Source organism: Bubalus kerabau, chromosome 1 (genome assembly GCF_029407905.1).
Source record: "Bubalus kerabau isolate K-KA32 ecotype Philippines breed swamp buffalo chromosome 1, PCC_UOA_SB_1v2, whole genome shotgun sequence".
NCBI lineage: Eukaryota > Metazoa > Chordata > Mammalia > Artiodactyla > Bovidae > Bubalus > Bubalus kerabau.
Window position 1 is genome coordinate 18,723,373 of NC_073624.1, and position 13,873 is coordinate 18,737,245.

Below are 13,873 nucleotides of genomic sequence, written 5' to 3' on the forward strand. Positions count from 1 at the left end.
GTCCCCACCACGCCTGGTCCAGCCAACTGCCCCTGCGCTGCCCCAGCTCACCCAGGGTGGACCCCGAGCCCCTCACTCACCAGAGCACCTCACACCAGCATCCTCCTCGTGCTTGCAGTCGCTCTGCCCCCAGGGCTCCGCAGCACAGTCCCACAGAGAGGACTCCCAGCCCCCGCACTGCACCTCGTCCAGCCAGATGCTCCCATTTCCAGGGCCAAATGCTGCAGACCGCACGGCTTCCAGGGCCTGGCCACAGCCCAGCTGCTGACACACCACCTCGGCCTCTGCCAGGCTCCAGGAGTCATCGCACACGGTGCCCCAGGTTCCGCTGTGCCACACCTCCACCCGCCCTGAGCACTCGGTGTCTCCTCCCCTGAGTCTCAGCTTCTCTCTGTCTGAAAAGGCAGCAGCCCCTCCTGTGACTGCCCTGATGGGAGGAAGGAGCCCCTGGGAGCCACAGGGGAGGGGGCGTGCTGATGTACCTGTGCAGGGGGCAGCAGTTGGACAGCTCTTGGGTCTTCTTCCTGCACACAACGGGGAAACAGTGGATCAGGAACAGCTGAGGGTGTTCCTGACCCCACATAAGATTATCTAAGGTCCATGGCTCAGTGCAAATGACATGTGAAAACACAGGCTCATTATCTCCTGGGATGAAACATTCACTGCATCTGATCACCAGCTGAAATTACTTTAAATATTTACTTGTTTATCAGTCTTCACACCCCACAGCAAATATAAACACAGACATCTACGAATGTACACACACTCCTCTGAATGAAAGTTCCATTAGAAGAAGGACCTTGTATATCTTATATGTGCCATGTTTCTGCTATTAGGACAGTGCCTGCACATTGTATGCACTCATTCAACAAATATCTATGGAAAACCATTTCAAAATACCTAGATAGGAGCTTGATAAATATGTATTAAATGAATGAATAGACAAATAAAATTCAGTGAAATAAAATTTCTTTTTTTTTAATTCATACTAATCAGTGAAATAGTAAACCAAATATAAATTAATGGTAACAGTCTATGATAATAGTTGATATTAAAAATAATCAGTCCAGAAGCACAGAGTCAATTTATATTCAAAATCTCATGTACACAATTTTAATGGAAAAGTATTAGATAGATTATAAACTACTCTTACCTATTATTCAGTGTGACAAGTGGGCAAGTGAAGTCTACTATTGTAAAAGGAAACTCTCTTTTCTAAATTTATTTTTAATTGGAAGATAATTGCTCCACAATGTAGTGTTGGTTATGTGTGTGTGTGTGTTAGTCGCTCAGTCATGTCCAACTCTTTGTGACCCTATGGACCCACCAGGCTCCTCTGTCCATAGGATTTTCCAGACAAACATACTGGAGTGGATTGCTATTCACTTCTCCACTACCACTACCTGGATCCTCCCTACCCAGGGATCAAACCCAGGTCTCCTGCACTGCAGGCAATTTCTTTGCTGTCTGTGCCACCAGAAAAGCCCATAGTGTGGGTTAGGAATCTCTTAAAAAGGACGTATACAAGAAAGACCTGGTAGAATTCTGAGAAGATATATGGACACATATACGTACACACTGAGTAAGCCAGAAATTTTTGCAATGGTTAAAAAAAGCCTACTGATATACCTGTGGCAGATTCATGTTGATGTATGGCAAAACCAATACAATATTGTAAAGTAATTAACCTCCAATTAAAATAAATAAATTTATATTTAAAAAAGAAAAAATAAAAATCTATTATCAACTTGAAAAAAAAAAACTACAGGGGAAAAGTGATGGGGGACGGGAAAAAAAAAAAGCCTACTAAGAAAAATTTGTATTGAGAAGATGCAGAAATAATAAACAAAAGACTGAAAATATATACAAAAGAATTGAAGCTGAGAGAAATAAATATAAATTCAAAAAAACAGAAGGAAAATAGTACCTGTCATAAAGTATCAATATTTTTATATTCTTTCCAGATCATCCTATCAAAACTCCTACCCACTCTATGCAGAGAATCTCTGAGAAAACAATGGCAGGACCTCTGTGAGCAGGTTGCTCATTTTCATGGTCAAAGACTTTACCACCTCTTAATTCACAGGGTTTAATTGTAGGGAAAATATCATCAATAAAAGGTCTCACAGTTTAATGCCTCTTTGGCCTTCAAATGAAAAAGACAAAGAGATGATCAAAGAGAGGCAAGGAAGGGAGTGAGCCTCTGCTTTTGAAGTATCTGATCCCACATTCTCTTAGCTATGGGTTTCAGGCAACATCCAGCATACCATTCAAGATGCACCTGAATGGGGTGTGTGTGTTTGTGTATGTGGAGGGGGAGGGAAGGAGAAAGAGAAACAGAGAGAAATGTTGAAGGAATAAGGTGCTATGGTGTGACTATTTGTCGCCCTCGCCAACATTTATTTCGTTCAAAATTTATTGCTGAAATCTCAGTTCCCAGTGTAACAGTATTTAGTGGTGGAGCTTTCTCAAACTCTTCCAAACACAGAAGAAAAGAACACTTCCAAATTCATTTTATGAAGCCAACATCAGTCTGATACCAAAGCCAGATAAGGATACCATGAGAAAAGAAAATTACGGGCTAATACTCTGATAAGTACAGGCGCAAAAATCATCAACAAAATATTAGAAAACTGAATTTGACGATACACTAAAAGAATCATACACCATAATCAAGTGATATTTGTTCCAAGGATACAAGGATAGTTCAACATTCACAAATTAATCAATGTGATACACCAAATAAACAAAATGAAGGTAAAAATCATATCCTCAAAGGATGCAGAAAAAGTGTTTGACAAATTCAACATCCACTTACAGGAAAAACTCTTTTACAAAGTAGGTATAGAAGGATTGCATCTCAACATAATTAAGGCCATATGAAAAGTACACAGCTAACATCATACTTGACTGTAAAAAAACAAAAGCTTTTCCTCTGAAATTAGACACAAGACAAAAATGTCTACTCTCACCACTTTTATTCAACTTAGTTTTGGTAGTCCTATCCAGATCCATCAGGCAATAAAAAGAAACTCAAGACATCCAAATCTGAAAGGAAGAGGCAAAACTGACACTATTTGCTGATTGAAAAGTGAAAGTGTTAGTCACTCAGTCGTGTCTGACTCATCACAACCCCAAGGACTGCAGCCTGACAGGCTCCTCTGTCCATTGGGATTCTCCAGGCAAGAATACTGGAGTGGGTTGCCATTCCTTCCTCCAGGGGATCTTCCTGACCCAGGGACTGAACCCGGGTCTCTTGCATTGCAGACAGATTTTTTACCATCAGAGTCATGAGGAAAGAAATCCCCTTACATGATATTATATGTAGAAAACACTAAAGACTTCAGCAAAAATATGAGAACTAATACACTCAGTAAAGTTGCAGAAGAAAAATCTGTATACAAAAATCATATGCATTTCTTTACACTAACAACAAACTGCTATAAAAGAAACTGAGAAAACAATTCTATTTACATTTGCATGAAAATGAATAAAATGTCTAGGAATAAATTTAACCAAGGAGGTGAAAGACATGTACACTGAAAACTAAAAACACATTGATGAAAGATACTGAAGATGACTCAAATAAATGGAAAAATATTCTGTGCTCATGGATTGGAAGATCTAATATTATTAATATGCCCATACTACCCAAAGCAATCTACAGATTCACTGCAATCCTTATCAAAATTCAATCGAAGTTTTCACAGATACAGAAGAAACAATCCTAAAATTTGCATGGAACCACAAAAGACGCTCAATACCAAAGCAATCTTGAGAAGAATAACAAAGCTGGAGGTGTCGTGCTTCTTGATTTCAAACTATATTACAAAGCTATATTAATCAAAACAGTATGTTGATGGTATAAAAATGAACACAGAGATCAATGGAATAGAATAGAAAGTCCATAAATAAACCCACATTTCTATGGTCAATTAATTTTTGACAAAGAAGCCAAGAATATACACTGGGAAAAGGACAGTTTTTTCAGTAAAGGGCATGGGGAACACTGCACAACCACATGCAAAAAATGAAACTGGACCACTATCTTACACCATTCACAAAAATTAACTCAAAATAGGTTAAAGACTTGCTCACAAGTCCTGAAGCCATAAAATTTCTAGAAGAAAAAACAGAAAATAAAATCCTTGACACCAGTCTTTGTGATGATTTTTTGGATTTGACACCAAAAGCAAAGGGAACAAGAGTAAAAACAAGCAGTTGTGATGACATAAGGCTAAAAAGCTTCTGCCCAATTAAGGAAGCCATCAACAAAGTGAAAAAGCACCTATGGAATTAGAGAAAATATTTGCACATTATATTTCTGGTAAGGATTATTATCCAAAATACACAAGGAACTCATACAACTCAGTAGCAAAAAACAGTCTGATTTTTTAAAAATGGGCAGAGAAACTGAATAGACATTTTTTTAAAGAATACATACAACTTGCCAATAGGTACATGAAAACATGCTCAACACTATTAATCATCAGAAAATACAAATCAAAACCACAATGAGATATGACCTCATATCCTCTAGAAAGGCTTTTATCAAAAAGAAGAAAGAACAGGAGTTGAGGAGAATGTGAAGAGACAGGAAAGCTTTTGCACAGTTAGAGGGAATGTAAGTTGATGCAGCCCCTATGGAAACAGTATTGAGGTGCATCAAAAATTAAAAATAGAACTGCCATATGATTTAGGAATTTCACTTTGGGATATTCATCTGAAGAAAACAAAAACATTAACTTGAAAACCCAATGTTCACTGCAGCAACATATGTTCAGTTGCTAGGTTGTGTCTGACTCTTTGCAACCCCATGGACTGCAGCATGCCAGGCTCCTCTGTCCTTCACTAACTCCCAAAGTTTGCTCAAATTCATGTCCACTGAACTGGTGATGCTATCTAACTATCTCATCCTCTGTGGCCCCCTTCTTCTTTTGCCTTCAATCTTTCCCACCATCCGGGTCTTTTCCAATGAGTCAGCTCTTCTCATCACGTGGCCAAAGTATTGGAGCTTCAGCTTCAGCATCAGTCCTTCCAATGAATATTCAGGGTTGACTTCCTTTAGGGTTGATTGGTTTGATCTCCTTGCTGCCCAAAGGACTCTCAATTCAATTGTGGCATCCAAGCACCACAATTCAAAAGAATCAACTCTTTTTAGCTTCTTCTATAACCCGGCTCTCACGTCCAGATTTGACTACTGGGAAAAATATAGCTTTGACCATATGGACCTTTGTCAGCAAAGTGATGTCTCTGCTTTTTAATACTCTGTCTAGCTTTGTCACAGAGGAACAAGCCTCTTTTAATCTCATGGCTGCAGTCACCATCAGCAGTGATTTGGGAGTCCAAGAAAAGAAAATCTGTCACTGTTTCCACTTTCTCCCCTTTTATTTGCCATGAAGAGCTGATGATCTTAGGTTTTAGAATGTTGAGCTGTAAGCCAGCTTTTCACTCTCCTCTTTCACCCTCAATGAGAGGCTCTTTAGTTCCTCTTGGCTTTCTGCCATTAGAGTGGTATCATCTGTGTATCTGAGGTTGTTGATATTTCTCACAGCAATCTTGATTCCAGCTTGTGATTCATCCAGCCTGGCATTTCCTATGATGTTCTCTGCATATAAGTTAAATAAACAGGGTGACAATATACAGCCTTGATGAACTCTTTTCCCAATTTGGAACCAGTCGGTTGTTTCATGTCCAGTTCCAACTGCTGCTTTTTGATCTGCATACAGGTTTCTCAGGAGGCAGGTAAGGTGCCCTGGTATTCTCATCTCTTTAAGAATTTTCCACAGTTCATTGTGATCCACATGGTCAAAGGCTTTATGTAGTCAATGAAGCAGATGTTTTTCTGGAATTCTCTGGCTTACTCTATGATCCAACAAATGTTGGCAATTTGATCTCTGGTTTATCTGCCTTTTCTAAACCTAGCTTGTACATCTCGGAAGTTCTCAGTTCACTTACTGCTGAAGCCTAGCTTGAAAGACTTTGAGCATAACCTTGCTAGCATGTGAAATGAGCACAGTTGTGAGGTAGTTTGACCATTCATTGGCATTGGCCTTCTTTGAGATTGAAATGAAAACTGACCTTCTCCAGTCCTGTGGCCACTGATGAATCTTCCAAATTTGCTGACATATTGACTGCAGCACTTCAACAGTATTACCTTTTAGTATTTTATAGCAATATATATGAGTCAAACAATGTAAGTCTTCACTGATGAATGGATAAAGAAAATGTAATATAGACTTATATCCACCCATAAAAAAAGAAGAACATCTTGCCAGTTTCAACAACATGGATGGACCTCAAGGGCATTATGCTAAGTAAAACAAATCAGACAGAGAAAGAAAAATACCATATAATCTCATTTATATGTGTAATATTAAAACAAAAAGCAAGTTCAGAGATGCTGAGTAGTTGGTGGCTGCCAGAGGTGGGGGATTTGGTGTGGGCAAAGGTAATCAAAAGGTATAAATTTGAATTATAAAATTAATAGGTGAAGAGATATAACATACAGCATGGTGACTATAGTGAATACTGCATTGTCTATTTGAAAGATGGCAAGAAAATACATCTTAAACATTCTCATCATGAAGGAAACTTTTTAACTATATATATGGATCTATATATATGGATCCATATATATAGATATAACTAGACTTACTGTAGTGATCATTTATCAATACACACAAACATATAAGCATTTTGTTGAACACGGCAAAAAATATAATGTTGTATCAATTATATCAATTAAAAAATTTTCATAAAGCAAGTTTGGAACATGTAGATTAAATAAGCTCCATCCAAACTTCATTTTATAAACTCAACTTAAACCCATCACTTAGATTTTAATATATCAAATCTCACTAACAACATCCTACAGAGTTGGGAAAGACACAGAAACAGACATAAGTCACCTTCACACGAGATGTAGGCTTCCTCCTTTGGAGAGCATGAACTGTATTTCCATGGGCCAGAAGGACACTGCCAGAGAGAGGTATCAGTTTTCCGACACTGAATTAAATCTACCCACCGGGGTCTAGAACCTTCCCTGAGACCAACAGAAGTGTTGAGACTTCCACTGTCCCCACAGCCAAGCTGACTGCAGATGATGGACACAGTGATGTCTTCCATGGGGCTGCGGCAGACACTGCCCCAGGTCCCATTGTAGAAAACTTCCAGCCACCCAGCACACTGCTGGTCCTCGCTGACCATCCTGAGCGCCAGGAACTCTAAGATCAAAAGAGAGGAGACAGGACACAGTGACACCCCACTCAGTGCTCTAGGTTTTCCTCTCTCCGGAAAAATGTGAACACTGATCTCTGTCAGCTGAGGAAGCAAATCCATTACATGACCAGAGTGAAACCTGCCTCCTTTTTATCTGACTTTGTCCATTTGTGTCTGTCTTTCTAAATATTTCTACCGCTATGATGTAGTGGATATGAACTGAGAGGAAGACCAACCTGGACACCTGCAGAGAGAGGGAGCTGACTCCTGCTTCCTGACAAAACATCTAAAAGAGTGTATGAAAGGGATGTGATGTGGACAGTGTGGAGGCAGATAAAATAATGGACCTGTGACTGTTTCCTTATCTGGCAAAGGGGACTTTACAGATGTGATTAAGGTAAGGACCTTGAGATTACCCTGAAATATGATGGATTAACCACCTACTGCTGCTAAGTCGCTTCAGTCGTGTCCGACTCTGTGCAACCCCATAGATGGCAGCCCACCAGGCTCCTCCATCCTTGGGATTCTTCAGGCAAGAATACTGGAGTGGGTTGCCATTTACTTCTCCAGTGCATGAAAGTGAAGTCGCTCAGTTGTGTCTGACTCCTAGGGACTCCATGGACTGCAGCCTACCAGGCTCCTCCATCCATGGGATTTTCCAGGCAAGAGTACTGGAGTGGGTTGCCATTGCCTTCTCCCACCTGAGCACAGTCTAATCACAATCTTAGACTCACTATCCTTTAGAGTGGAAAACTTTTCCTCGTTCTGGTTAGAGGGAGATGTGAATGTGTATAACAGTTAGAGAGGTGGAGCGTTGCTGGTCTGATGATGAACAGAAGGGGGTTATGACCGAAGGCAGGCAGGCAGTTTTTAGAAGCTTGAAAAGACAAGAAACAGATTCTTTCCCAGAGGCTCAGAGGTGATGTGACCCTACTGAAACCTTAGTCCCCATCCTGTGAGATTCCTGCTGGACATCTAAGCTACAGAAGTGTAAGGAAGTAAATGTGTTGTTTTAAACCATTAACTATGTGGTGGTTTGTTACAAAACAAAAAAAACTAGCACCTTGGCTTTAAGACTTCTCTACCATATGTACCAGAAGAGTGAGCCCTGATTTCAAGGAAAACTGAGAAAAGGCTCTGCCAGCAAACACTACTGAGGAGAAAGGACCAGAATCTCAGCTGCTGCAGGAGGCAGTGAAAGCACCTCATCTTCACGTCTGCTGGAAAGACAGCCTTCATGGGAGGAAGCCTCCTTCTCTGATGCTTTCAGCATCTCTCCCTCAGGGATCAGACCCCCGTCCTCCTGGGCACTCCCCTCCCCTAGCCTGTGGACAGTGTGGAGTGCTGACCTGAGCAGATGACTCCGGCGTCCTCTTTGTGTCTGCAGTCGTGCCGCCCCCAGCCCCGGGAAGGGCACCTCCAAACGTGGGACTCCTTTCCTGTGCAGTTCAGGTCGTCCAGCCAGATGGGTCCTGATCCTGCCCCAAAGTGAGCAGACCCCGTGGCATTGAGGGCTTCTCCACAGCCCAGCTGCCTGCACACCACGCGGGCATCCTCCAGGTCCCAGCCGTCATCACAGATGGTGCCCCAGGAGCCCTGGTCAAGGATCTCCACTCTCCCGGCGCAGGGACCGCCCCCATCCACCAGGCGGAGCTGTCTACTGTCTGAGGAGAGAGAAATGGGACAATGAGGCCTTGACCTGGGGGGTGAATAGGATCTTCTGTCCTGCGGGACCCTCACCTGAGCAGTAGGGGGCGCTCTCCTCTGAGGCTGCAGACCCTGCTTGTTCAGACACAGAGTCATTGCACTGGGGCAGCACCTGGGTGTGATTTCCTGAAAAAAGAGCGATGATTAGAGGGTTGGGAGGGTTGAAGAACAGGAAACTCAGTTAAGCAAAATAATTTTTAGGAGGGGAGGGGAGTTTGTGGGGAAATGGGTACATGTATATGTATGGCTGAGTCCCTGCCTGTTCACCTGAAACAGTAACAACATTGTTAATCGGCTAAACCCAATACAAAGTAAAAAATTCAAAATAAAATAATAATAATAATAATAATGATCTAGTGATGGAGCTGAGATGAAAGCTGTAACATACCAGTAAAGTTACCATAATCTTAGTGTTCCCTTTCTCTATGAACAGCCCTGGTCCTGACAATGCCATGATTCCTGTTTTAAGTCAAGCTTTGCCCTAAGAATGAGTTAAATAAGTTGCTCTATCCTTAATCTACCCCTAAATAGAAGAAGCAAAACAAAATCCTTTCTGAAGGCTTTGTACAATTTTTTATCTACAATGTTTGTGATTTTTTAAAACACTTATATAAAAGAGATCTCATGGAAAACAAGAGGAAAAAGAAACATTAAAAAATTTTCCCAGGGTATTTGGCTCTTAAAGTTACCTGACAGAGAGTTTATTTTATTTTTATTAATTTTTATTTGCGCATAATTGCCTTACAACGTTGTGGATGCTTCTGCTGTACAGCAAATTCAATATGTTATATATACATGTAAGGGTTTCCTAGGTGACTCAGTGGTTAAAAAAAAAAAAATCTGCCTGCCAAATAGGAGACTGGGGTTCCATCCCTAGTTGGGAAGATCCTCTGGGGAAAGAAATGGCAACCCACTCCAGTATTCTTGCCTGGGAAATCCTATGGACAAAGGAGTGTCTTGGGCTACAGTCCATGAGGTCACAAAAGAGTCAGACGCAACTCAGCAACCAAACAACAAGATAGATAGATAGATAGATAGATATCCCCTCTTTCTTGGATTTACTTCCTATTTACATCACCACAGAGCACTGAGTAGAGTTCCCTGTGCTATACAATAGGTTATTATTTATCTATTTTATGTGTTCAGTTCAGTAGCTCAGTAGTGTCTGACTCTTTGTGACCCCATGCATCACAGCATGCCAGGCCTCCCTGTCTATCACCAACTCCCGGAGTCCACCCAAACCCATGTCCATCAAGTCGATGATGCCATCCAACCATCTCATCTTCTGTCATCCCCTTCTCCTCCTGCCCTCAATCTTTCCCAGCATCAGTGTCTTTACCAATGAGTCAGCTCTTCGCATCAGGAGGCCAAAGTATTGGAGCTTCAGCTTCAACATCAGTCCTTCCAGTGAACACCCAGGACTGATTTCCTTTAGGATGGACTGGTTGGATCTCTTTGCACTCCAAGGGACTCTCAAGCGTCTTCTCCAACACCACAGTTCAAAAGCATCAATTCTTTGGTGCTCAGCTTTCTTTATAGTCCAACTCTCACATCCATACATGACCACTGGAAAAACCATAGCCTTAACTAGATAGACCTTTGTTGGCAAAATTTATGTGTGTGTGCATGCTAAGTCACTTCAGTCATGTCTGACTCTGTGACACTATGGATTGTAGCCCATCAGGCTCCATGTCTATGGGATTCTCCAGGCAATATCTATTTTATACTTAGTATCAATAGTGTAGGGCTTCTGAGTCTGGTGGCTGAGGCAGTAAAGAATCCGCCTGCAATGCAAGAGAGCCTTGGGTTGGGAAGATCCCCTGGAGGAGGGTATGGCAACCCACTCCACAATTCTTTCCCGGAGAATCCCCATGGACAGAGGAGCCTGGCAGGCTACAGTCCATGGGGTTGCAAAGAGTCGGATACGACTAAGCGCACAGCACAGCACATCAATAGTGTCTATATGTCATATATGTCAATCTCAATGTCCCAATTCATCCCACTCTTCATTTCCCCTCTTAGTATCCATGTGATGTTCTCTAGGTTGATGTCTCTACTTCTGCTTTGCAGTAAGTTCGTCACTACCATTTTTTCTAGATTCCACATATAAGTGATGTTATACCATATTTGTTTTTCTCTTTCTGATTTACTTCATTCTACATAACAATCCTATTTCAAATCCTAAAAGATGATGCTGTGAAAGTGCTGCATTCAATATGCCAGCAAATTTGGAAAACTCAGCAGTGGCCACAGGACTGGAAAAAGTCACTTTTCATTCCAATCCCAAAGAAAGACAATGCCAAAGAATGCCCAAACTACCACACAATTGCACTCATCTCACTAGCAAAGTAATGCTCAAAATTCTCCAAGCCAGGCTTCAACAACACGTGAACCGTGAACTTCCAGATGTTCAAGCTGGTTTTAGAAAAGGCAGAGGAACCAGAGATCAAATTGCCAACATCCACTGGATCATGGAAAAAGCAAGAGAGTTCCAGAAAAACATCTATTTCTGCTTTATTGGCTATGCCAAAGCCTTTGACTGTGTGCATTACAATAAACTGTGGAAAATTCTAAAAGAGCTGGGAATACCAGACCATGTGACTTGCCTCTTGTGAAATCTGTATGCAGGTCAGGAAGCAACATTTAGAACTGGACATGGAACAACACACTGTCTCCAAACAGGAAAAGGAGTACGTCAAGGCTGTATATTGTCACCCTGCTTATTTAACTTATATGCAGAGTACATCATGAGAAACGCTGGGCTGAATGAAGCACAAGCTGGAATCAAGATTGCTGGGAGAAATATCAGTAACCTCAGATATGGAGATGAATCACCCTTATGGCAGAAAGTGAAGAGGAACTAAAGAGCCTCTTGGTGAAAGTGAAAGAGGAGAGTGAAAAAGTTGGCTTAAAATTCAACATTCAGAAAACAAACATCATGGCATCCAGTCCCATCACTTCATGGCAAATAGATGGGAAAACAGTGGAAACAGTGGCTGACTTTATTTTTTTGAGCTCCAAAATCACTGTAGATGGTGACTGCAGTCATGAAATTAAAAGATGCTTACTCCTTGGAAGAAAAGTTATGACCAACCTAGACAGCATATTAAAAAGCAGAGACATTACTTTGCCAACAAAGATCTATCTAGTCAAGGCTATGGTTTTTCCAATAGTCATGTATGGATATGAGTTGGACTATAAAGAAAGCTGAGCACCAAAGAATTGATGCTTTTGAACTGTGGTGTTGGAGAAGACTCTTGAGAGTCCCTTGCACTGCAAGGAGATCCAACCAGTCCATCCTAAATGAAATCAGTCCGGAATGTTCATTGGAAGGACTGATGCTGAAGCTGAAGCTCCAGTACTTTGGCCACCTGATGATGTGAAGAACTGACTCATTTGAAAAGACCCTGATGCCGGGAAAGACTGAAGGCGAGAGGTGAAGGGGACGACAGAGGATAAGTTGGTTGGATGGCATCACCAACTCAGTGAACACGAGTTTGAGTAATCTCTGGGAGTTGGTGATGGACAGGGAGCCCCCTTGTGCTACAGTCAATGGGGTCGCAAAGAGTCGGACATGACGAGGGACTGAACTGAACTAAACCGAACATAACAATCTCTAGGTCTATCCATGTTTCTGCAAATTTCACAACTTTATTCTTTTATGGCTGAGTAATATTCCATTTTATATATGTACAACTTCTTCTCTATCCATTCCTCCTGTGAGGACATTTAGGTTGCTTCTGTGTCCTGGATGTTGTAAATAGTGCTGCAGTGAACATTAGGATGAATGTGTCTTTTTGAATGGTGATTCTCTCCAGGTATGTGCCCAGGAGTGGGATTGCTGAGTCATACGATAGTTCTATTTTTAGTTTTTTGAGGAACCTCCATACTGTTCTCCATAGTAGTTGTGCCAATTTACATACCCATATGTAGGAGGATTCCCTTTTCTGCACATTCTCTCCAGCATTTATTGTTCGTAGATTTTTTTAATGATAGACATTCTGACTGGTGTGAAGTAATACCTGACTGCAGTTTTGCATCTCTCTAGTAATTAGTGATGTTGAACATCTTTTCATGTACTTGTTAGCCATCTGTATGTCTGGAGAAATGTCTGTTTAGGTCTTTTTCCCATTTTTCAATTGGGTTGTTTGGTTTGTTGATATTGAGTTGTTTGTGCATTTTGAAGATTAGTCGCCTGTTAGTTGTTTCATTTTAGTTGCAAATATTTTCTCCCATTCTAACAGTTGTCTTTTTGTTCTGTTTATGGTTTCCTTTGCTATGCAAAACCTTTTAAGTTTAATTAGGTCTTATTTGTTTTTTTTTTTTTTTATTTTCTTTACTCTAGAAGGTTGGTCAAAAAAGATCTTGTTGCAATTTATGTCAAAGAATCTTCTGCCTATGTTTTCCTCTAAGAGTTTTATAGTCTGACAGAGAATTTAAATGCCATGATTAAAGTCCTCAAAGAATTAATTAACAAGATGTGTGTCTTGGCAGAGAAATGATAACAAAAATAAATGAAAATTCTACAGTGAAAAAGTTAACAGCTGAAATTAAGAACTAGAGAATGAGTCTATAGCACATTAGATCAATATAAAGTAGAAATAGTAAAATGGAAGATGAGAGGATAAATATTCCTCTATATACAAAAGCTAGTTACATGGTAAGTGCCTGGTTAACAATACTGTATAACAAAGTTTCCCCCCAAACTTAGCAGTTGAAGGAATTTTTTTTTTAATTTTGATCATAATTTCCTGGTCAGTAATTTGGGAAAGACTCAACTTGGCAGTTCTATCTTTGGGGTCTTTCATGTGGTTGCACTTAGATGTTATCTGGGGCTTATATCTCTAAAGGTTTGATTGTACTGTAGTTATGTAAGGAAATTCCCTGAAGTATTTTTTTTGTTGGGGAGATGGAGGGATAAAGGAGCATCCTATCTGCAACTTAA

At 40.8% G+C, this 13,873-nt stretch overlaps 1 protein-coding gene across 1 annotated transcript in view; it reads right to left on the reverse strand.

Annotated features, from left to right (window-relative positions):
• Positions 1–13,873, reverse strand: part of LOC129620685 (antigen WC1.1-like) — a 113,543-nt gene that overhangs the window by 56,562 nt on the left and 43,108 nt on the right. Inside the window, exons 11-15 of the mRNA XM_055536720.1 lie at positions 8,962–9,054; positions 8,571–8,885; positions 6,912–7,226; positions 483–524; positions 81–395 (exon numbers count right to left, since the gene is read on the reverse strand). Coding sequence (XP_055392695.1) covers positions 81–395; positions 483–524; positions 6,912–7,226; positions 8,571–8,885; positions 8,962–9,054 — 1,080 coding nt within the window. The remainder of the gene's footprint in view (positions 1–80; positions 396–482; positions 525–6,911; positions 7,227–8,570; positions 8,886–8,961; positions 9,055–13,873) is intronic.